Here is a 22,931-nt window from a genome sequence, read left to right as displayed (position 1 = left end):
TTTGTATTTATAACGAATGTTCTAAATTTTCAAGACTCGGCGCTTTTGAGTATTAAATATCGCAGCAAACATACAGGGGAAGCGCAGCATCGAAATTCACACCAGCCACACCTAAAGCAGCCGAGTGTTGACCAGGGGCGCTCCGCTATTTACTCCCATGAGCAGAGCAACGAGCCCAAACAAATCCTCGACAGCTTCTCACCGACAAGCCATGTGAAGCCAAGATGGCGAATTCATCCAACACTGCTGAAACATTTCAAAACACTCTTGATCCGTTCATAAAGCCTCGGGAGCAAGTCAACTACATACGACGGGTCTTGGCTCTTCACCTCGGGTCCTGTTCCCATGATGGCCCAATCAAGCAGCCTGTGTCCCTGACAGATACAGCACACGATGTGAACCTCGACCCCGACTCTAAGGGAGTATACAGAGAGTATGTTGAGGCTCTCAAGGCCAATGTGGAAGCACGACGGAAATATGACGACATTACCCAAACCAATGTTTCCCGACCCTCCTCATCCCAAGAAACACCCTCCAACGGCAGCGATTTACTAGAGGAACGTGTTGCACTTTTAAAACTTCAGACGAAACAAGAGCGGCTTTTGGCGGTCCAAAATCACCTCGATCTTCTCATGCAGAAACCCGCTGCCGCCCCCGAATATCTTGACCCTGAAGACATGTTTCATGAGGCAGCCAGTCTCCCCAGAGTACCCAAGGAAGTTGTGAATGGGCTGGTTGTGCAGCAAAGCACGAAGAAGCCTGATCTGACGGAACAAGTTGCCCAACTGGAGAAGACTGTTCTGAGGGCAAAGCTGCTCTTGCGGCGGGAGGAGCAGCTCCTCCGCGAAACGAGGACCAATGCTCAAAACATACCGGATGTCATCAGTAATGGCACAAGGCTGTATGCTCTAAATACGACTCGCAATGAACTCATCTCCTGGATCGAGACTGAGCTCGGAAAGGCATCGACGGATGAAGACGGTGATGAGGACGCCGGGGGTAGCGCCGGAGGTCATGATCGAGCAACTTCAGATCAGGCTTCGATAAACGCCCAACTCGATGCCATCAAGGACAAATACGCCAAGTACCTCGCTGCTAGGCGATCCCTCCTCTCCACGGTTGCCGAGCGATCTGATTCATCTGCGGCACCTGTCCTCGCACCCCCCGAGTCCAAGCAGCAAGTGGGTGATGCTGATCCTGTGCCGAGCACCTATCTCCTCACGCCATACATCGAATCTCTGCTCTCTCTTTCTAGGAAGCAAAAGGCCATGATCACGCAAAAGGCCCATATAAATTCGACACTGAGCAAGGAAGTTAAGGATTCCTGCCAGTTGCTTGGTCATCTTGCCGAAGAGAGCCAACTACTCCCGGCCCATGCCGTGGCGCCCACCTCTCGAAGGAGGTCAGGTTTGGGAGAGGTCCTAACCTCTACCGAGCGACCTGGATTCACCGGCAAGGTTCAGCCCTGGGTCCTCGCAGCGGACTCAGCCAAGATTGCAACCCTTGAAAATGTGGCGGAACAAGTTGAAAGCGGACAACTTGCGTTGGAGGCTTCCATGCAGACCCTGCAGGAGATTGATCACCTCTTGGGCCAGGGCGAGGTGGAACAGGATGAGGAGCCTCAAGCTGACACCACGGAGGATGACTTTTGGCTGGCAGGCTCCAAGACTCCAAGCAAGGCCAGAAAACATACCGAGAAAAAGAAGGATTCGGAACAGTCGAGGGATGCATGGTCTGGACTGCACGGCAATCTGGGTCTGATCGGCCAGGAAGACACAGCGTAGAATCATGCTTTAAAGTACAAGATTTTAATATTTTGGTGGTATATGACCAGCTCAAACGCCAACACCATATCTACCCCCAACTCCGTTCCTCATCCGAGACGCTGTGTACTTATTTTCCCGCCATGATAGCCGACACCCTCATAGCCAAATCAAGGATAGATAGGTGCTCATCAGCTCCGTCTACTAACCGTTTATCCACTTCAGAGAAGATCAGGACGATCTTGTTCTTCTGGGGATCCGGAATGGTTTCATCGTATGTAAGGGCTTGGTACAACTAGAAGGGCCGTTAGAAATGTCTTGTCAGGCAGCCGAACCACTTACCTGGCCAACAACTTGCCCTGCGCTCCAGCCATCTGCAACCATATCTTCAACGACTTTAGAGACGTTCTGATATGAGGGCCCTGAGCTCTTTGGGCGTATCGCCTGAACCAGATCTTCAATGGTGCTCTCGGGAATGACACCGGCAATGTCCTCAACGATCTTAACGGTCACTGCCTTCTTATCCACATCCATGGTATCAGCACCATCGGCATCCTTCTCTGGGGCACCGGCGCCCACGAGTCTAGCAGCACTCTGCAGGAAGGTAATAGCCTTTCGAAGATCTCCCTCGCTGCACTTGATCAGTGTGTCGACGGCGCCGTCCTCCAGCGGAACGCCCTCCTTCTCTGCAATCTCCTCGAGCCTCTTCTTTGCGTTGCTCTGGTCGAGGCTTTTGAATCGAAACTTGCTGCATCGACTAGCAAGCGGGTCGATGATACGAGTGACATAGTTGCAAATCAAGCAGAAACGGGTAATTTTGCTGTATGTCTCCATAGTTCTTCGTAGTGCGCTCTGCGCATCTTGTGTCATGGAGTCGGCCTCGTCGAGGATAATGATCTTGAAAGGGGGGCAGGGATATTTGTCCTTATATCCAGGGCTCGGGTTGGTCAATTGCATGCGGGCGAAATTCTTGACCTTTTCTCGGACAATGGAGATGCCACGCTCGTCGGAGGCGTTGAGTTCGAGGACGCGGGACTTGATCATTTCGGGGCCGTACAGTTCCTTTGCCAGCGCGAGGACAGTCGAGGTTTTACCTGTACCGGGGGGGCCGTAGAAAAGCATGTGCGGGAGCTGAGAAGTTGTCAGGGCCTGGATCGATTCAACCAGGTGAGAGGACGAACATTGGAGGATTGCAGAGTCCTTTGGAGAACATCGACGGTGTGATCTTGAGCAGTGACATCGCTGAGGGTCTTCGGTCGGCTTCAAGTCTGTCAGTCTTGATGCTAACAACGGAAAATGGGAAGTGCAGACTATTTCTCAACCCAAGGTTGGGTTCGGGGATTGGTGGACTTGTCCTGCTTCTGGTCGGCATTCGCATTGGCAGCGGCAGCCGCCTTCCTGGCTTTGAGGTCGAAGAAGCTCGCCATGTTGGCGCAAATGATCGGCGTACCGTGAGCACAGGTGAGGCTTCGCAGCTTGCGCAGGAAATTTCGATGTTGAGGTTATAGGTGGTGATAGCTTGGTTTGTTGAATTGTGTTGGAGTGAGCTTGGAGAAAATCAATTTACGCGTTAGGAGACGCGAAGCGCGTTCTGCAGCACCTTGGGAAGCTGCCATGGAGACGGGCCCAGCGCCGGAGCTTTTGGCCCCACTGAGTTCCATGGTTGCCTACCCCTACATAGGTCGGTAGGTACCTAGGGTACTCCCGTCCGTAATACGAACTTCTCGGTGAGTAGAGAATGAGTAATTGAGCACGCCTGGATATGCCTATACGCATGGTATCTATGCATTGCTACTTACTCGTTCTTAACCAGTCATATTCTTCTTGCTGTTAGGCTGATCATAAACATGGCAAATCCTGGTTGGATAGGTGTTCAAGTTGGTCATGGTATCATGCCCACAAGCGCTGCCATTCACAGTGGATTCTGTGTGCTGGCTAGTTTGATGCGTGTACAAGTCCATGGGTGTTTACACATTTTCACACTTTTATCAGGAACCCGGTTTCCTCATCGTGTGCTCGTGGACCTTGTCCATTGATGTTGTCTGCTTGCGTGAACCGTAAAAGAGGAGACATGTGAGGCTCATGCGCAAAGATCGCAGGTTGCTACGCCCGACCTTCTGGTTTCCAACTTAAATCCCCCATAATAATCATAAATCAGTCAAGAGGCTCGCAATCGCCCGACAAGTGTCAGTATTACCACCCAAAACCCCTGCATGGATCATGGCAACTTGCATGCGAGTGTTGGCTGATGGACGCACGTAGCCGCCCAGTCAGTGACTCCTACCCTATGTGCTTGGCAAGACTGATCTATACCTACCATACCAACTCTTCGCTAACAGTCATTTCAGGTGTTTGCGTGTGATAAAGGGAGAAACAGATATGAATTACATTTGTTTGCCATACCCTGCATTCATGGCTTTATTCACGCTCGAATAGACTTTATCCTCCTCACCTGCACGTCGTCGCTTTGAAGTCTGTTGCCTGCCCTATAAATGGTTAGGCCCAAGCCAGCAACCAACCTGCCCGGTCCATCCCCGCCATTAGCCTGACCCTTGCCCCCCGCCAGCAGCTGAAGCCAAGTGCGAGTGACTGCCCACCTTCACTCCTGCCGTGCTCGGCTTAAACAATCACTCTCCCACCTTGCACCTCACCTCACGATTACAACTTCAAGTTGACCATCGAAAGCCCTCAACTTTATCGCGGCCTGTCCATGTGCGTCGCGCTCTGCAGACAGAGCATTTTCACAACATCTTTCATCTGATCTGCATCCCACCAGACGCCATGGACCAGTCTATCATTCGCATCTCCAAGGTTACTTGCCCCGCACTCGCCTTCACCATCCCATCCCTTGTCTCGTCTTTGCGCCGTGAGCTCTCTGGGTGCTAACCATGACGTATAGGAGCTCAGCGACATCCAGAAGAGTTCCGACTTGTGTATGTACGCCCATCAAGTTTCTGCATTCATTATCTAACGTCGCCGCGACCGACTGTAGCACTCGCCGTGGCATGTCGCGACATCGATGTTCGCAATGTCAAGGCTCTCATCATGGGCCCTCACGAGACCCCGTACGAGTTTGGCCTTTTCGAGGTTGGTCGCCAACGATTCAAAAATATGCCCAAGTCAGAAGTAGCTAAATGAGATATGCAGTTCGCTATTCGATTCCACAAAGGTTGGGCTTCCCTCCTCACACTGATGCTCTCTCTCACCTCCATTTGTAGATTACCCTTCCAAGTCCCCCACCGTGCACTGCGTCACTACGAACGGTGGGCGCTGTCGGTTTAACCCCAACATCTATTCTAGCGGCAAAGTCTGCCTGTAAGTTATTGCTCTCTGGCTGGTGACGTTCGAACTGACCGTCATAGTTCTATCCTAGGGTAATCGACAACACCTCACCACCCCGAGCGACGACTGACATAAAGAGTAGGACGTGGCGTGGAGAGCGCGGAGAGGAGTGGTCGTCAGCCCAAGGACTGGAATCCATCCTACTCTCCATCCAGAGTCTCCTGTCCTCGAACCCATACGAAAACGAGCCAGGCTTCGAGGATGCCAACGATGAATCAGACAAGAAGGCGCAGAAGGAATACGTCCAGAAGGTTTGCTTCTGTGTCTAGTTGCGCGATCTTATCACCTAATCATTGCTAGATCCGCCACGAAACGTTGCGAATTTCGGTCATCCAACGCCTCGAAGGTTACCTCGGGTTGACCGCCCACGGCCCCCCACACGTCGGAGAAGAACTCAGCGACGGGGATCTCGACGATGACGATATCGACGAGTCTAGTGTGCCATTTGAACCATTCAAAGATCTCTGCAAGCGTCGATTCTTGTGGTATTTTGAGTCGTACTTGGCGGCGGTTCAAAAGGGCAAGTCTGAAACCAGGGACGGCCAGGTGTTCGCTCGAATGCCTTTCGAGTCGCCTGGGAGCAACAGTATGGATGGAAAATTCAACTACACCGAACTTGAACGCCGTCTACATACTATCAAGGCCGCCATTGACGCAGAACCCCAGAAATGGGCCGAGGAAGGCCTGGCTTCCAAGGCACGAGAGACCACTGTGGCTGTCAACCTTCAGCACCAGTTTGAGCAGGTCGTCGAGGCGTTCAAAAGGGGAGATATGCCCCATAACGTGTTCCTTGAGGATGACAACCCCTTTGTATGGGTGATTACCTATTTCGGGCGCCCAATGACCAATCTTGACGGCGGTCTGTTCAGAATCAAGATGAATTTCAGCCCTCGGTTCCCCGAAGAGCAACCTCGAGTCAAGTTTGAGACCAAGATTTTCCACCATCACATTGCGTCAGACGGCACAGCGTGCTATACGCCCAACCCGCTCAAGAGAGAGGATGTGAGATCTCACATTGAGGCCATCTTTTCCTTCCTCGAAGACGACGAGCCAGCCTACGACCCACGCAAGATCGTCAACCCCGAGGCGAGCAAGATGTACTGGGGAGCAGGGGCCGACGACAAAAAGAAGTACAACCGACGGCTTCGTCGGTCAGTCCAGCAGAGCATGGAGTAAGTTGGCAGTGTCTTCATATATACTGCGCAGGAACGTGGCTAACCCTCTACCACAGGGACTTTCCAGAGTGATGTGCAAATCATCTTTGCTGGGATTGCTCTGGGGGTTTGCTTTGGGAATTCAGGAGAGGCGTATGAGGCGAATAAGGGAGACATCTTCCGGATTTCACATGGCGTTTAGGTCTGTGACGATACACAAGGGAACTCGGCGTGGTTGGAATTCGGACTCCTTCTTTCAATTATGGATGGTTAGCCTGAAGTGAACCGGTCATTTAGGCTTCGCGGTGCGGATGGGGGAGGTTGACCTGCCAGGAGCAGTGTCAAGAGAGCATTCACTATTGTTCATACCAGTTGGCTTGTAGTGATGTGAAGATTTGATATCACATTTGGGACTCACGGAACTTCTCAGAGGGCCGAGGAGGCATCCTAGTGTAAAGAAAGGAAAATCCATTGCAAGGGGCTATATTGCTAATACCCTCTGAAGCGCCATCCGGTCTAATCATCAACGCCGATATAACAGATGCAACAACCTGGAACCCATTCCCGAAACATCGCTCAAACAAGGCAGGCAGAACTTGGTCATCATCCTCTTTGTAGTCGTGATCGTGTCATCATCGCTCATCATCTCTTCGACTTGGACTTTTTGCTCAGCCGTTCCTGTGTGGGGGCAAAAGGCGCAGCGACACCTGCGTATCTCTCCTGCTTCCCCTCTCCTTTGAACTCGTACATGCCGTTGGTGCCCACGACGGCCGGTGTTCCCTGGCTCGGGCGCGCAACCTGCTCGTTGTGCAGCTTGTCTAGAGAGTCGCCCACGACGGCATATTGCGACCAGTTGATGGGTGGGCAGCGGACCACGTTCTGCGGTTGAGGGAGGTTCGCCCATGCCCGCGGCTCAGAGGCGATGCGCTGCTTGGAGGGTCCCTCGCCCGCATTGTCTTGTTTCTGATCCGCAGTGTCATGCCCATCACCATTTTCGTCGTCGCTGTCATCGTTGGCCGGCGCATTGATCTTTCCTGCTATGAGATCCTTTACAAAGGCCTCAGGGTCTTGGACGGCCTCGTCCTTTGCGCGGTTCAGAGCCTGAATGTCGGCGGTGGCTCGCTGTCGCTGGATTTGAAGAATCGATATGGCAGACTTGATCGCGATAACGTCCGGGTTGGAGTCGAATGCGATCGGCACGGGCGCGGGCGGTGGGACTCCTGTCTGGTCGGGCTGCGAGTGCGTGAGACTCGGGCGACCGCCGGCGCCGGCGGCTGCAGCAGCCCCGGAGAGCTGCGCGGAAGCCAGCGTTGGAGTGAGGGGAGAGATGGGTGGCCTGTTGGGCGAGGGAGGCCTGTCGCTTGGGAGGTTGTCGGTGGAAATTGTCAAGGCGGGCATGATCGAGGTGCGCGCGGGGAGAGGGGTCAGGCTGGTAGGACGGATGTTTGCACGGGCCTGCGCGTCGGAGGCGGAGAGGCAGGCCGAGCTCGGAAAGAGGTGATGGCGGCGGCAGCAGTGGGTGACGAACCCGAAAGGGAGAGGCGTGCAGGACGCGACGACGGGAACAAGCAAGGGAGGGAGGGAGGGACAAGAAGAGTGATAGGGAAAAGGGAATGTTGCACCAGGCTAGAGGATACTTGGGATGTATGCGATATGTCTCAAGAAGGCAGGCAGCCCCCTCGCAGCGGGAGCTTTGGCGGGGTCGGAAGGCTAGCAGACGGCTCGAGGCGGAGACTAGAGGGACCGAGTGCAACGCTTGGCCACCGCGGGAGCCTATTTCCAGGTTCAGGTTCAGGTCGAGTCTAGTGAGGGTTGGGCCGGCCAAGGAGAAGAGGGTTCATCAATGAGCGCGCATGAGGAGAGGTCAAAAAAGCATCAGGCATCATGAGGCTTCGACGACTCGGGCGGGGTGAAGTCGGAGGGAAAGTGGGCCAAGGTGGTATCGCCTGGCCCCACACCCGGCGATCGGACAAGATCTTGCGCCAGTTCCGATCAAGAGCGAGCACGGGCCACCTTGCGTTTTGACGCACACTCACACACAGACAGCCATACCCCAATCCACCAGGCACAAGCACGCTCAAATGTCTTGTGAGTCTCTGAAGGCTGGGTTGGGTGTGTAGGGCCCATACGGAGTACTGTCACAATGACGAAGCCACCAGAATGAGACACCCTTCACCTTTTGTGTACTGGATGTACGGAGTCTGCGCACCTCCTATCCCATGTCCTCTTCGCAATGAGAGAGTTTGCACCGGCGTCTGTCCCGTCATCACACAGCCGCACGCAAGGGGTAATGGTCCGTGGAGGTGAGCTATCAGGAACACAACGGCTTTGTTATCTTTCTTGTCGTTAACAATGCTTCTGAGGTACCGGCATGGTGGTTGACGTTGTCAACGGCTTGTCGATCCTGGGATCGTCATCGAGCCGATGGACCTTCTCGAATGTCTACCCGAGTCATTATGCCACAACTTCGACGTCGATCCCGGCAACCCGTCGATCACAGGCAACTTGAGCCTCATCGTACCAACCTGCTGGAAAGGGATAATATCCCTCGGTTTCAGATCCTGCGCCCAGAAAAGCTTGTGCGCTTGTCTGGCTTGGTGTTGCAGCGCCTTGTCTGTGACCACCCACACTCGTTGCATTAGCGGCTGTGCGCCGCACCAGACTACTCGGCTTTGAAGGGAGCTATGGCTGCTCTGAACAATGTTTTCTGGGAAATGAGTCAGCTGTCACCAAGGACATGGTCAATCCCATCACTGTTTTCTCTTCTCGTCAAGAAGGTCATCTTGTGATGGGCTGTAATGTCCTGTTTCTCAGTCTATGCTCCGTAGCAATCGAGTGGTCTAGATCTGGCCCGAGCCTAGGCGCAGTCGTGAGCCAACGAGAACCAGGGGCGCTGGAAATAGGCGGCAAGCCAGCCCTGCGGTGGGAGTCCAGGACCCGTCGTCAGTGACGGGACATTGGCGGGCTGTTTTGCGTTCTTGTAGTAATGACTCCAGTCTTGCTTCCAACTGGTTCACCGTGGCGGCTATCTGCACGGGAGTACAGTAAGACAATGGGAATCTTGCTTTTGCCCATGCCTGTAGTCCAGATTGCTTTTTCCGATGCTGAACCCGCATTAGACTCGATACCGCAATGCCGAGGCCCTTGTAGAACACCAGGCCTTGGGAGTTCCCTCCTGAGAGCTCCTCATTTTGTTCCATCTCATCTGTGCACCGTCCATCTCTACCCTTCACCGTCGATAATCTCCCATCTTGACGGCGGAGCCACTCGCCTGCTGTCCCATGTCGAACAAGGCTTGTAACCGTCATTCGAGAACACAAGAGTTCCCCAGCTGACCCGCAGGTTCCACGCGTCCGGAAAGGTCTGGATTCAAGACGGATCTCCACGTCTCCATGACAAATTTGGGCCCTCGACGGCCTTTGCAAGGGAGTCGTAGACTAGGAGATTTTCGACAGCCCGGCTGCCAGGGTACAATAGTGGACTATCAAACCTGTCGCTGACTGGATCGCCGCTAGACCGGGACGGTATAGCTCCTGGGAGGGTCGCTCAAACGTTGATGCCATGATGTCGTAAAGGCCGGCATTGATGATCCCGTTTCCCTCAGTGATGGCCCTTCTTAGCTCAGCCTGGGGCAACATCTCGCTGGACGAGGCGCCTGACACTTGACTGTCGACCGACCGCGGCCGTAATATGGGGGTTGATTCAGCTCCAGGCATCTTGGCACCGTTGACATGAGACTAGACGTCAGTAGCTCGATTAGCTGTGCGCAAAACTGCGAGAGCAGAGATGTGGCACATGCGCTAACGGCAGCTCCGGCAAATGACGGGCCAGGATTCACAAGAAGCATCTGGCATCCCGGCGGTCCAAGGCGGGCTCTTGTCCAGGCACTCTGGCCAGGAGAGATTGAGTTGCTGGACGCACCGTCGACGCCACCTACCGAGACGTCCATTCTCAGCTGTGAAGAGACGAAGCCACAGGCACCCACCGTTGCACCGTTCTGCCCTCCACTGCAGCTCGACAGGGCAGCTCAAGGAAAGGCCTCGACTTGTTGTCCCTTGTTGGTGTCCCCAGGCCCAATTACAGACCCATCCACACTTGCCGGATTGCCTACCTGGGCCACCAGCAGATGCCAGCTCTCAAATGTGAAGCCAAGATGTGGGTAACAATGCAAGTCGACCCGCGAGGGTGTGAAGGATTGTGATTTGTGAAGGTGGGTGTGAAGATGACGCCGGGGGCTTCGAAGGAGGGTGAGGCGGGAGCAGGTTCGTGGTTGGTATAACGGGGCAGGTACGCAACTCCCATTCCCTCCTTCCAAGTTCCTCCCCCAGTCCCTCGGCTCCTTCCTTCAAGGCCTCCCCCCTCTGCCTTCATTTATTGTCCTCTTCTTCCCAGCCTCATCTTCTTCTCTTGACATCCGTTTCATTCGAATCCTCACTAACCTCACAATTCTTTTCGCTAACGAAGCGCCTCACTTCCGCTTCCTTCTTCCATTTCTCCGCCAAGTTTCCGCTGCCTTTCTAGTCGCAGCCAAAGTGTCTGCCACTTACACCGTTCACGACTCGTGCACCTCGCTCACCGTTCCACCACTGTTCTAAAGGCCAAGGCCTAACGAATCGACGTTCCACTGCTAGAGACTTGACATCGGTTCCTGCATTTGTCAAGACCTGGAATCTGCCCTCCCTTCCGGTCTTTGGCTATACTTGTTCCCTTCTACTCCGGTCTTGCAATTCAAGCAGATCTCTTCGGTCTGTTTCCGCTTCTGTTGGGAGCAAACATTTTCACCTTTCCTTGGATGAAGGATTATGCCTGCCTCGGATACACCTATTGATATCAATTATCCACCCATTCAGATTCATCCCCAACCACCAGCATCCAGCAAACCAGTGCCCGTGCGAAATTTCTCATATCCTACCTCTCTTGGACTACCTCGTCGTGTCCTGATCTCTCATACCCAAGACCAAGAGGAGATACCACCCCACTGGCAAACCCAGACCTCGGCCCCATCCAGTTCGCACGACGTTCAAGTAACTGCACTGCCCTCAAAGACCTCGCCTCTACCATACGTCGGTTAGAACCAGACAAAGAGACGTCGAAAGAGTATTATCTTTGGCCGTTTCACGCTTTCGGACCCATTCGAGACTTCACCAGTTGTTCAAGACGGAGACTGGACAAGAGCGAGTGCAGAGACGGCGCGCCCAGCCACTTCTCCGTACATCTTCAACAGCACAATCGACACCTCCGGTTCTTCGAAATCACCACGGACAACTCTCGTCCAGCACAAAAATACACGATCTCTAAATGCGAAAGTCCTAATTTCTCAGTCCTTTCGTGATACGGATTCAGCACACAAGTTACACACGAGAGAGACGGACACCGATTGGAGTCCTTTCTCAAGCAATTATCAGACGATATCGGCATCAATCGACCTTAGAGAGCTTCATCCAATAACACCAACAATCCCAACCATGGCCATCCCAGGAGGTTCATCGCCCGACACTTTTACCAGCTCAGGCACATCAATCCTCACATCACGTCCCTCGCAATCCGACTATGACCCTTCTGTCAGTGGGGACGAGAGACTGCGCAGCTCTCTACAATCCTCAGATAAGCACAAGTCCAAGTCAGGGAAGCCAAGGTGGTTTACTCAAGTCAAGGACTGGCTTTCTGTGAGTGAGCCGTCCGCGCAGGCCATGAAGGAGCAGAAGAGGAACACGTACAAGCGACATGGCATTGATATGAACGACCCTCGGGCAGCAGCCAAATTGCATTTGCCAATTGGAAAGATCCCCGAGAACGCCATCACTTCTACGAGCGGCCCAAGCCCAGAAAAGGCACTGAAGCGAGCACAGCAGCAGCAACAACAGTCAAGACAGTCTTACTCGGGGCTTAGCCAAGCGTCGCACTCGATGTCGAGCAGTATCTATTCGGTCCCGAGCGCCAAGGAATTCAATCCGGTCGCACCATGGGAGACTTGAGTGCCACTTATAATCTACACCTAATGATGAATGAGGACCTGGAGGGAGCATTTCTTTACCTTGATTTATTTCCTATGTCAGGAACACAGCCCGGAGTCAATGGGGAAAAAGGAGTCTGGAACAATGGAGACGGGATTTAATATACCCAACAATACCTAGCTGACTATGGAATTCACACGACGAGATACACACCGACATCCTCTGTCTCACTGCCTGTTGTTTAGTTGCGACGATAGCTAGAGAATGGACTTGGCGCCATACAGTTCAGAATGGAGCAAGCCACTTGAGACGTTATCTGATGAGATGGCTTGAGTCCTTGACTCGGGCATCAGGTGCTGTACGGTGACGAATGGCCGGTGTGATGAGAATCCGCGTGGGCAGCTCGCGCCCCTGTTCCTCTGGTCCGAGGATCAATTAGTTGGCAATCTCCTCGCGCCCATTCCATGTTAGTGCCCATTTGGACAGTGACCCTGTTGCTCTTTGATGCCAATGCTGAAGAAGTCGTGATATGTCCGACTGAATCTTTTTGGTAGCTCTTTTCTCACTCTCAGATTTGGTCCTCGAGATCCAGCGTGCGCTTATCCCATATTGCCCGTTTCTCTCTTGGCCAGGATAGTACATAGACTTTTGTGCCTTGATAGACGCCCCAAGCTTGGACTCTTTTATAATAGGGGTATGCTCGGCTTTGAGCTGGCAATAGATTGAGATACTTTGCTTGAGGATCCTGGTGTTTTAGTACAGGTATATCGAGTGATCCAACGTGAAGAGCCGATACATCATGTTCATACTTCTCCAAGACCCCGATACTTCAAGCATGAGGAAGATACTGCCTTGGATTAGTTGTAGGCCTCCAAACTCACTGATAATTGCTCCTCATGATACTGGTACTTTCCATGGAGCTGTCTGTACCCCATCTATTTCCGCGTGCTGGCTTCTACCCATCTATGCTGCCTACATGAATTCAATTTCCTCGCAGCTAAATTTAAGAGGCGACATTTACACTGTCATTCATCTCACTTACTCTATGGCTTCTCTCGATCAGATTTCCTTGTTTCCCCTTGCTCTCCTGCGTCTATATAACTTCTGATGAAGTCCAAATTCAGCAAGCGTCATTGGTCTAGGGGTTAGGATTCAACTCTTCCATTGAGATAAGTTGAGGCTCGGATTCGAATTCCGGATGACGCATTGTAACTTTTCTTTTGCTGGATTGCAAGCAGAGAGTCTTTTTTTGCTCGCATCGTGCTCCTTGTATTGTCCTTTTTTGGCTTTTTCTGGTGTAGCATCACTCACTGGCAGGCTTCATTGGTCCATGGCGGCGACGGTTGTTCAATCACGTGGGTTGTAGCTCGTGGTAGTATTTGTACACCAACTACATAACCAGGCAGCCAGATGAGCAAGAATGGAGACAGCCAAGGGCGCAGCCGTTGAAATAAGGTGTCGCGGGATTCCTGCTTGTGAGGAATGTGAGTGATGATGCTGAATGCATGTCATTGGAGCTTGCGTAGGCGGGGTGGTGATTGTGTGAGAGTCATGTCAAATTGAAGAATGGGAGGGAGATCAATGGCAAATACCGACTGTAGCCTCATGGCGGAATGAGGAAAAGATTATTTTCTCCCTCTTCACGTTACGACTCTTCAATTTGTGGTTTGAGTAATCAAGCAAGCAAGCTATTCTATGATCTAGAATGCCGGTTTCAGCCTTGGACTGCTGAAGTACCGTACCGACAACCTTACAAGAGCTCGACGCTAACAGCAGGCTAGAGCATCTGGATTACACACAGCACGTCATCGAAAGCTCTCCATCGTCAACCTCACGCAATCCAGCCCTTCTGCGGCTCTGTCAAGATTGCGCCGATGCTCGTGGGGTTACGAAACCATTCACACAGGAGCTCTAGCTCAGCCCAAGTTCCCGAACCCGGAGGCTTGCGTCCGCTCGCTAGTGTTCCCACCGAGCGTCGCCAGCATCATTGATTGGTGACACGGCGAGCTGAGTTGGCTGGTAATGACGTATTCTACTTTTTGGCATCGTTGATGGTGGCCTTGGTATATAGCCTCTGGGGAGGAACAGGGTGAAGCTGGCATCCAAGGGGATTTTCTGGGTGCTTGCATATAATTGTACGACTACCAAGACAGATCGATCGCTTCACCACAGAGACTGGTTCTTACACAGATTGGAGCAGGCGAAGCATCTATTCGCAGGTTAAACTACGCCCACGATGCCCATCTTTGCTAAGAGAGATTCGAGCGAGGATGGCGAGGATGGCAGGCACACGAATGGTGCCAATGGTGCCAATGGTGCCAATGGCGTCGAGCGTGAGGACGGAGAGCACTCAGCGCCAGATGAGCACACGCGACTCCTCCCCAACCGCGTCAACTCTGGCCAAGGCCTGCTTGCCCCCGACGATCCAGCAGTGACCCCATACAACCTATGGAGCATCCGAGTCTTGCGATATCTCTCAATCCTCTTCACCCTGACCACCCTGGTGTGGTGGGTCTTGCTGCTCGTGTCTACCTTTGCGACGCCGCCTGGTATACAGACTCGAGGCAGCGTGTGGTTTGCCTTTGGATACACCACCTGGACCCTTGCCAACTTGATCTTCACCCTCATCTTCTTCGAGGTGCCATCCAAATCTGTCAAGATACTGGCCATCTTCATGTCGGTACGTTTACGAAGCACAGGGTTTCTACACGCCATTGAACAGATCTAACCCGAAATGCAGGCCATCTTGTTCCTCGACATGGTTCTGATCTTGTCCGTACAAAAGACCCGATACGAAGAGAGGTGGGTCGGTGTCGTCAGCGTCATCTGGGCTCTTCTCACGAGCCTTTGGACCCTTTTGATAGACCGCATGGTGGAATGGGGCAAGGCAGAAGAGGAGGAGCGATTGACCGGTCGAGCCGAGACGCGTCGAACCCTGTTCGAATGGTCCGGGGTGATGGCCTCAACCATTGCCTATGCCATCATGTCGGTGGCCGTCTTCCTCATCACTCTCACTATTATTCTCCGGGCACTCGACGCGGGCGTGGCGCCTCCAGGAAAGCTGTACTGGGTTGACAATGACAAGTATCGCATCCATGTGTACTGCCACGGGAACAAGACCGACTCCAAGGGCAAGGACCTGCCCACGGTTCTGTTTGAGGGCGGCGAGCGACCTGTCGAGTACGAGTTCTGGGACTTTGCCGAGAACGCCCTCAAGAACGGGTCTATTTCTCGATACTGCTTCACAGACCGTCCTGGCTACGGCTGGTCAGACAGCGCACCCTCGCCGTCATCGGCAGGTTTCATAGTCGATACCCTCAGCGAGGCTTTGATCGGCGCAGGAGAGAGAGGCCCATGGGTTCTGGCCAGTGCGGGTATTGGATCGATTTATTCCCGAGTATTCTCGTCGCGCAACGGAGACCACGTCAAGGGTCTACTTCTCATAGATCCGCTCCACGAGGACCTTCTCGGCGAAGTGGGATCGCCCGGCTGGGGATTCTTGCTCTGGCTTCGGGGTGTCATCTCGCCGCTTGGTCTCGAACGACTGCCAGGTGCCATTTTCCGAGGACGAACGAGCCGAGACCGAGTATATGGGCGATCCGCCCAGCAGGGAGGAAAGCTGATCTTTGCAAAGCTGCAGGAGAGCCTCGTGGCGGGTTCATTCACACGACGCGATGCCCAGACCAGCCGCCAGATCCAAGACAAGGACACGCCGCTGGTGGTGATTAGCTCTGGAGTGCATATCAAGCGAAGTCACACATGGGAGAAGAAGCAGCGAGACCTGACCAAGCTGACGGACAAGTTGAAGAACTGGGACATTGTCGATGGAGCGCCCCACGAAGTTTGGCGGACTCTTGATGGCCGGAACAAGATTGAGAAGCGGCTGAAGGAGCTGGTGCATGGTTGAAAGTTGAAACAGAGCCGCGGGAGCATCTTGCACGTGAGTGAGTTTCAAGATCTGGTCAGCTCCTCCCGCAGCGACTTCGGATACACCCGAGATGTTACCAAAAGGATGTTATTGGCCGGGATTGAGCATCGACGATGCTTATAAGACGGGTACACGAGACGAAATGGACGAGCTCGGCATTCTCAGGGGTTGTTGGGTTTTGGACAAACCATCCATCAGCAGCAGGACAGGGCAGGGCAGGGCAGGGCCTCCCCTCCAGTACGACGGGGACGGGAAGAGTGTGGGGACCTTGATTTCCCGTTTGCGCGTGTGTGCATGATTTGTTTCTCTTGGCTTTACTGGCGCGTCTTCTAAAATGACGTCGAATGATGGGGGGTGGGTGAGGGAGAATATTTGTATGCTATAGGCTTGCTGCTGCGTTATAGCATTGTAATTGTAATTCATGCTGCTGCTGGCGAGAACCAAGCAAGGGCCGTGACTATCCCAGAGCCCGGAAGCCACCACATTCCGGGAGTTTGACTGATTTGGTTGATGAGCCGGAATGTTGTTGTTCTTGTGTAATAAAGACGTGCAATCATCCATCATTAGCAGCTGCTCATATCCGTCCGTGGCCCAATCCATGGACGAGAGATTGCAGGGGACAAGAGTTGAGAAAGGTTCCAAGTAGACCAAGTCAGCGATGCAACATAAATTGCGACAGGTAAGATGGCAGAAAAACTACAGCACGCTCCCACCCGTCGACATAAATATTCGCTGCTCATCAGTGCGTACTCAATGGCCCGTGACATGTTTTATTTTGACTGCTCTCATCCATCTCATGCACCGTCTTTTTAGTAGACACATGCCTTGACCCTCTTGCAGCTTAAACCCCCCTAGGCTCCTGCACACGTGATGAGATCTTCATTGCAATTTCAAGAAGGGCAAGGTTATGTGCGGTACCAGGGCGACTCTGACGGGGGCTGTTCTCTGGTTTTTTTTCTCTCTCAAGGAGCCAAAGCGGACCTCGTCTGAAGGCGGCCGATCCATTGGACGTGTTCCATGTCTGACAGGTCCGAGGGAAATCTGGGGACTGGAACTGACCTCATCAACCCATGATGAATGGTGAGAAACCTGCGAGTGTCAGGTAAGCCGGGGGGCTCTGCCCAGGGTCCGTCATGGGTAACTCTTGGGAGCAGCACTGTAGCAGTGGTAGTGCACCCCCAGCTTTGACCGCGGATGGCTAATGCGATCGTCTACGGTCCAGGTCCAGAGGCTCAGGCAGACTTCAGGCTCAGGCTCAAACGCCTCAAGACCCATCCATGCGATGGAGACATTCCCACTGCTGCAGCAATGCCTTGCCTGGGTCCTGTCGGGTCGGGTCTCGAAGGGGAATAGGCGGGCTGAGAGGATGACTTTGGGGCTCCATCTCAGTGACATTGGATGCCATAATATGCTGACGGCAGTCCTAGACATCTGGAGCCCTGCTCAGCCTGAGCAAGCAAGCAGAGGAGAGGAGAGGGCAGACTCGAAGGCAAAATGGCGGGCTGCCATCCCATCTGATCGGTCCAATCCCAAAAGTATTCTTTATTGTGATTGCCTACTAATAATACCCGCCCTGGCAGGCAGTGCTGACGGCGACCTGCACCTGAAGGAAGCGACTTTCGAAACCTCCACCGTTTATTTTTATTTTAGTATCGCTACCTCGACGTGGCTCCCCGTGGCCGGCCTGGAAATTGCAGTATCCAACGCCCCTAACGCCTAAACACGCACAGGGTCCGGCCCGTCAGCAGCAGCAACCTAACCTCCATCCATTCGCATTGCGTTAGATGGGCCGCCTCTCACCAAGTCAGCTCTTGCAGGAGCCAGAAAAAATTGCGCTATCAGGTTTTGCGTATGCCTTGTCTCTCTTCTCTATCTGCCTTGTTGCCCGGCTTCCATCGTAAAATAATCTATACCGGGCTACCCAGTGTAGGTGGGACTCCTGCTGCTATCCGATCGCCCAGGAAAGTACCTCTACCTCGACTCCCCTGGGGCCATCTCTTACCTAGCTCCCTGATCTGGCGGCGCAGAACCGCTAGGTAACCCCCCGCCGTTAGGTAGGTACCCAAGCACCTCGAGGTACCTGCCTTGGCCCCTATGTAGCCCGTCCTTGGTGCTAATCCCCTATTGTTGGTGAAGGTACCCTCTAAGCGGGAGTCTCCTCCACCTGGGCTCCTCCACCACCACCACGTTCTCCCCCATCGTTTCCACGACTTCAGCTCCCCTACCACCAAGCGCCTCCTGCTACTCCATACCTTACTCTCCCACGACAGGCTTCGACTTTACTCCCACGCTCCTTCATCCACGCCGCCGCAGACGCGCTGCGCCGCGTCTCGTACTGCATCTTCTTCCATTGTCTCTGTTTTTCTTCGTTTCAGCCTCGCTGTTTACATGCTCCAGCCTCGCATGCTACCGGGTCCCTGCTGTCTTGTGCCGCTTCACTTCACTGCCACCGACTTGCTCCTCCCGCCGCCTCCTCCATCACCCCAGTCCGAACTGGGTGGCTTATCGTTGGGCCGTCACGCGAACACCAGCCCATACTCGCTCTCACCTCTCCCTCGACTGAGACTATCTTCTGCTGCGTACCACATCACACGCCTGCCCTCGCCAATTGGCATCGATACCTTCGTCGTCGTCGCCGCTGCCGCTGCCGCCGCCCACCACTGCTGGCGCTGATGCCGACCGCTGCGAACGCCCGTCGACTTCTGTTGGACATTCGGCGCCGAGAACCCATTCGCAACTGATTAGTTTGGAGTTTGGAGGGGGGCTTGAGCATCTCGACGAAGTTCCGGATTGCTTCTCATCATGGCGTCGGGTTACGACGACGCGATGCTGGGCGAACCTGGTCATGGCGACCAATCCCGCGACCATACAGGCTCCGACGTGCCTCCGCACCCCGATTCAAGCTGGCAGAACGGTGGACACCGGACGAGGACGCCCGACAGCAGCTATCGCCCTAGGCCGCCCGCCTCTGCACCGGGCACTCCTAATCCTCCTCCCCCCGGATGGGCTGAGGATCAGCCGCCCCGCAAAAGTGGTGAGCGGAACAGGTCGCGAGGGCGAGGAGGAAGATCTGCCAGCGGTCAGACGAGGACCTGCCAGGCGTGCGGTGAGCCCTTAACGGGCCAGTTTGTTCGAGCCCTCGAAGGAACCTTTCATCTCGACTGTTTCAAGTGTCAGGTGCGGCGCCCAAGGCACCCCGTATTGTTCTGTGTCGATACTAACCAAGGGACAGGACTGCGGTGAGATAGTAGCATCCAAGTTCTTCCCGGCCGACGACGAGAACGGCCAGGGACAGTATCCCTTATGCGAGACGGACTACTTCCGCCGGTTGGGCCTCCTCTGTTACCAGTGCGGGGGTGCCCTGCGTGGCTCATACATCACCGCCCTAGACCGAAAGTACCATGTCGACCATTTTACCTGCTCATTATGTTCGACGATATTCGGCGCCCAGGATAGTTACTACGAGCACGATGGGAATGTTTACTGCCATTATCACTATTCGACACAGTTTGCGCAGCGCTGCAATGGCTGCCAGACAGCCATCCTGAAGCAGTTTGTCGAGATCTTCAGGAACGGCCAGAACCAGCATTGGCACCCCGAGTGCTACATGATTCACAAGTTTTGGAACGTGCGCCTGGCGCAGCCCACGGATTCACCGCCCGCTCTCCAGAGCTCGGATGACCGTGCGGGCAGAGACCTCATCCGCGAGGAGGAGGAGCGCATGGAGGAGAAGGTCTTCCGGATATGGAGTGTACTCTCGACCTTTGAGGAATCATCGGCCGCTTGTATATCCGACATGCTCCTCCACGTTAGCAACGGCGCTTATGTCGATGGAGTTCTGGTTGCGAAGCGCTTCATATGGCACGTCGAGATCCTGTTCCAATCGGCGGACCGACTCGACGCGACAATGGTGGGCCTGAATGAGAAAGGTAAAGACAAGACCCTATATGTGCCCGAGACGATGTGCGCCAGTCTAACTTTGGTCAGGTATGTCTTACGGCCGAGAAGCCAAACTTTTATGTAAGAAGATTGTGTCCTTCTTCTCCTTGCTGTCAAAGACACAAGACAGCGGTGGCCACAAGCTGGGTGTCACACAGGAACTGCTGTCCCTCGTCACTGGTCTCGCCCACTACCTCAAACTCCTCATCCGGATCTGCCTCCAAGGGGCGCTGCGCCTCGAGCGCGAAGCCAGCGCCTCCACCGGCCTCTACCAGTTCCTCGACGACCTGAGCGACCTAGACGCCGTCAAGAACGACAATGGCCAGCTGCAAGTGAACGCGGATGGTTCGCGACTATCATCGCACGACTCGGATCACTGCACGCTCTGCCATAGATCTGTCGAGGACGAGTGTGCCAAGAACGCCGACATGAGGTGGCATCTGACCTGCGTCAAGTGTACAAGGTGTGGACGTGAGCTCGGCCGTGCCTTGCAGGAAGCCCGTTACAACGCCTTCGACCGCAAGATTTACTGCACAAACTGTGTTGGCCCCAACGCCGAAGCGGCAACGAAGTTTGAGCATATTTCCAAGCTGCAGCAATACGTATTCCTTCTCCGGGTTGCTCTGGCTCGCCTGTTGGATATTCTAAGAGCCAATGGAACCCTTCCGCGCTCCGGCGAAGACCCCAACAGTAACGGTTATGGCGCAGCTGGTGGCCATGACAACGATGCAAGGCCGCGTGCTGATTCTCGGTCACGCGGCCCAGGTGATAACAAGGACAGTCATCGTGAGTCGTCTTATGAGAACACTCTGAATGATGTACGCAGACTCCGGAGTACGCGATTAGATCGTCACTTGTCATCTAGTGTACGACAAGCCCGAACCTCTCGCGTAATGGATCCCGACGGTCGGGCACCACGCCCCGGCTCAGCTGGAGACGGTGGGCAAGGCCATGGCCCCCAAGGTTCTACCGATCTCATGTTTGGGCAGAATGACGGCATCACCCTCGATGACATTCCGAGGATAGTAGCTGTCGAGCAGTCCCGAGAACAGCAGCAAAGGACTCCCCAGCCCTTCTCTGATCGCTCTTTTGACGCGCCAGGCGGCCCAGGCCATCAGCGAACGCAGTCGGCCGATCGTGAGCGAGAATTCCGTGGTGATGCCTTCCCCGAGCGAATCGGCCGCAAGTTCTTCTCGGAGCTTTCTGGCCTCGAATACTTCAACGTCCGCCACCTCGCCGTCCTCACCATGCAACCCATGATTGAGCAAGAGTTCACACTAGATGAGCTTCTAAGCTTCATCGAGTCGCGTAAGCAGGCGACCTTCTGGAAGAATCTTGGAAAGGCATTCAAGAACGACAAGAACAAGAGCATCAAGAAGAAGGGCGTGTTTGGTGTGCCGCTCGAAATCATCATCGAGAGAGACGGTGCAGAGTCAACAGACGGTGTCGGACCCGGCACACTTCGCATCCCAGCCGTCATCGACGACATCGTGTCATCGATGCGCAAGATGGATCTCTCAGTTGAGGGCGTGTTCCGAAAGAACGGCAACATCAAGAAGCAGCAAGGCCTGGTAGAGAAGATCAACACTGAAGGCTGCGACGTGGTAAACTTTATGGAACAGCCCGTCATCCAGCTCGCAGCTCTTCTCAAGCGTTACCTGCGAGATCTGCCGGACCCCCTGATGACACACAAGCTGTACAGGCTATGGATCAGCGCAGCCAAGATCTCAGACGCAGAGAAGAGGAAGCAGTGTCTACACCTCACATGCTGCCTTCTCCCCAAGAGTCACCGAGACAGTCTCGAGATTCTCTTCAGCTTCCTTAAGTGGGCAGGGTCCTTCCACCAGCTGGACGAGGAGGTTGGTTCCAAGATGGACATCAGGAACCTTGCAACAGTTATTGCACCCAACATCCTTACGAACCCATCCAGAGCACCTGCCCTGGATAGCGAGGCTATTTATGTTATTGATGCTGTAGAAATGATGATTACGCATATCGAGGAGATGTGCCAGGTAAGATGCCTTGGTTGGTCAGCCTAGCGGAACGTTTTCTGACATTGATATAGGTTCCCGATGAGATCCTGGGCCTCCTCAACGACCCCTACATCTTCAGCAACAGCGGAGAAATCACAACCAAGGAGATTCTCAAGCGGTTCCAAGATCGGCGGGGGCAGATCTCGATCACCGATGTGAACGAGGTCTACAACCGTCAAGACAACTCTACACGACCACCAGCCCGGCGAGTAGAGACGGACCCAGCCCTGTGGCAGGGCGAAGCCAGTGTTCGGCCCATGCAAGATCCTCCTATGCCCTATGCCAACAACGGTCCCGGCACGCCCCCGACACGCTGGAGGGGTCGGAACGATCTAGCCAACCCTTCACCGTACGGTGCCAACCAGTTCAACCAGTCGGACAGCCAGCTCGATAACGCCGAGCACAGCAGGCGACGGGAGTGGCGCAACTCGGGTCTCGCCCGACAAGGCAGTGGGCTCGGTGTGTCGGGCAACTCATGATACTTTCCAACGATATCCTTCACCTTCTGGGCCAGGCAATGCCCAGTCCTAAGCTTCATTTCGTTTCCCTACTCAGTTCAGGAGGCATGATTTGGGAGTAGAGTCATTTGCATAGTCGACGGCGTTCCTCTTCGCTTCCCCCTCCGCCTGTTATTATCAATCACCCCCTTGAAAAAGGAAAAAGCAGATCGCCAACAAGCCCTTAACCCTGTTCCCGCACGATACGATGGACCTGGTAGTTTCTCGACTTTTGTCTCCTCACAAGACAGTGGATGTTTGTCTCCCTGTCTTGTTCACTTCCCACCTACTGCTCTATGCGGTTCCCTTGCTCCTCCTATC

General features: G+C 54.0%; 8 protein-coding genes across 8 annotated transcripts; 5 read left to right on the top strand and 3 right to left on the bottom strand.

The window, feature by feature from the left end:
• Window positions 1–224: 224 nt before the first annotated feature.
• Window positions 225–1,784, top strand: MRS44_001190 (uncharacterized protein; the record flags this gene model as incomplete). The annotated part of the gene is made up of 1 exon (XM_046275098.2): window positions 225–1,784. The coding sequence occupies one exon, from the start codon at window positions 225–227 to the stop codon at window positions 1,782–1,784; it is 1,560 nt and encodes a 519-aa protein (XP_046139096.1).
• Window positions 1,785–1,893: 109 nt separating this feature from the next.
• MRS44_001189 (uncharacterized protein) lies at window positions 1,894–3,190 on the bottom strand (the record flags this gene model as incomplete). Its single annotated transcript, XM_046275097.2, has 4 exons — window positions 1,894–2,058; window positions 2,106–2,894; window positions 2,945–3,023; window positions 3,075–3,190. 4 exons carry the CDS (start codon window positions 3,188–3,190, stop codon window positions 1,894–1,896), a joined length of 1,149 nt encoding a protein of 382 aa, XP_046139095.1.
• Window positions 3,191–4,544: 1,354 nt separating this feature from the next.
• MRS44_001188 (uncharacterized protein) lies at window positions 4,545–6,352 on the top strand (the record flags this gene model as incomplete). Its single annotated transcript, XM_065623592.1, has 8 exons — window positions 4,545–4,574; window positions 4,663–4,696; window positions 4,756–4,850; window positions 4,911–4,932; window positions 4,982–5,078; window positions 5,137–5,356; window positions 5,406–6,277; window positions 6,337–6,352. 8 exons carry the CDS (start codon window positions 4,545–4,547, stop codon window positions 6,350–6,352), a joined length of 1,386 nt encoding a protein of 461 aa, XP_065480032.1.
• Window positions 6,353–6,901: 549 nt separating this feature from the next.
• On the bottom strand, window positions 6,902–7,657 carry MRS44_001187 (uncharacterized protein; the record flags this gene model as incomplete). The annotated part of the gene is made up of 1 exon (XM_046280716.1): window positions 6,902–7,657. The coding sequence occupies one exon, from the start codon at window positions 7,655–7,657 to the stop codon at window positions 6,902–6,904; it is 756 nt and encodes a 251-aa protein (XP_046139093.1).
• A 1,971-nt stretch (window positions 7,658–9,628) lies between these two features.
• MRS44_001186 (uncharacterized protein) lies at window positions 9,629–10,208 on the bottom strand (the record flags this gene model as incomplete). The annotated part of the gene is made up of 3 exons (XM_065623591.1): window positions 9,629–9,719; window positions 9,761–9,996; window positions 10,065–10,208. 3 exons carry the CDS (start codon window positions 10,206–10,208, stop codon window positions 9,629–9,631), a joined length of 471 nt encoding a protein of 156 aa, XP_065480031.1.
• Window positions 10,209–11,724: 1,516 nt separating this feature from the next.
• On the top strand, window positions 11,725–12,234 carry MRS44_001185 (uncharacterized protein; the record flags this gene model as incomplete). Its single annotated transcript, XM_046267669.2, has 1 exon — window positions 11,725–12,234. The coding sequence occupies one exon, from the start codon at window positions 11,725–11,727 to the stop codon at window positions 12,232–12,234; it is 510 nt and encodes a 169-aa protein (XP_046139092.1).
• Window positions 12,235–14,449: 2,215 nt separating this feature from the next.
• MRS44_001184 (uncharacterized protein) lies at window positions 14,450–16,120 on the top strand (the record flags this gene model as incomplete). Its single annotated transcript, XM_046275096.2, has 2 exons — window positions 14,450–14,893; window positions 14,954–16,120. 2 exons carry the CDS (start codon window positions 14,450–14,452, stop codon window positions 16,118–16,120), a joined length of 1,611 nt encoding a protein of 536 aa, XP_046139091.1.
• Window positions 16,121–18,943: 2,823 nt separating this feature from the next.
• Window positions 18,944–22,592, top strand: MRS44_001183 (uncharacterized protein; the record flags this gene model as incomplete). The annotated part of the gene is made up of 4 exons (XM_046280715.1): window positions 18,944–19,318; window positions 19,374–20,070; window positions 20,129–22,092; window positions 22,146–22,592. 4 exons carry the CDS (start codon window positions 18,944–18,946, stop codon window positions 22,590–22,592), a joined length of 3,483 nt encoding a protein of 1,160 aa, XP_046139090.1.
• Between the last annotated feature and the right edge of the window lie 339 nt (window positions 22,593–22,931).

Source organism: Fusarium solani (genome assembly GCF_023522795.1).
Source record: "Fusarium solani strain SB1 chromosome Unknown bctg00000000, whole genome shotgun sequence".
Classification (NCBI taxonomy): domain Eukaryota; kingdom Fungi; phylum Ascomycota; class Sordariomycetes; order Hypocreales; family Nectriaceae; genus Fusarium; species Fusarium solani.
The sequence above is the reverse complement of the archived record's forward strand: the minus strand, read 5'-3'. Positions and strand labels throughout refer to the sequence as shown.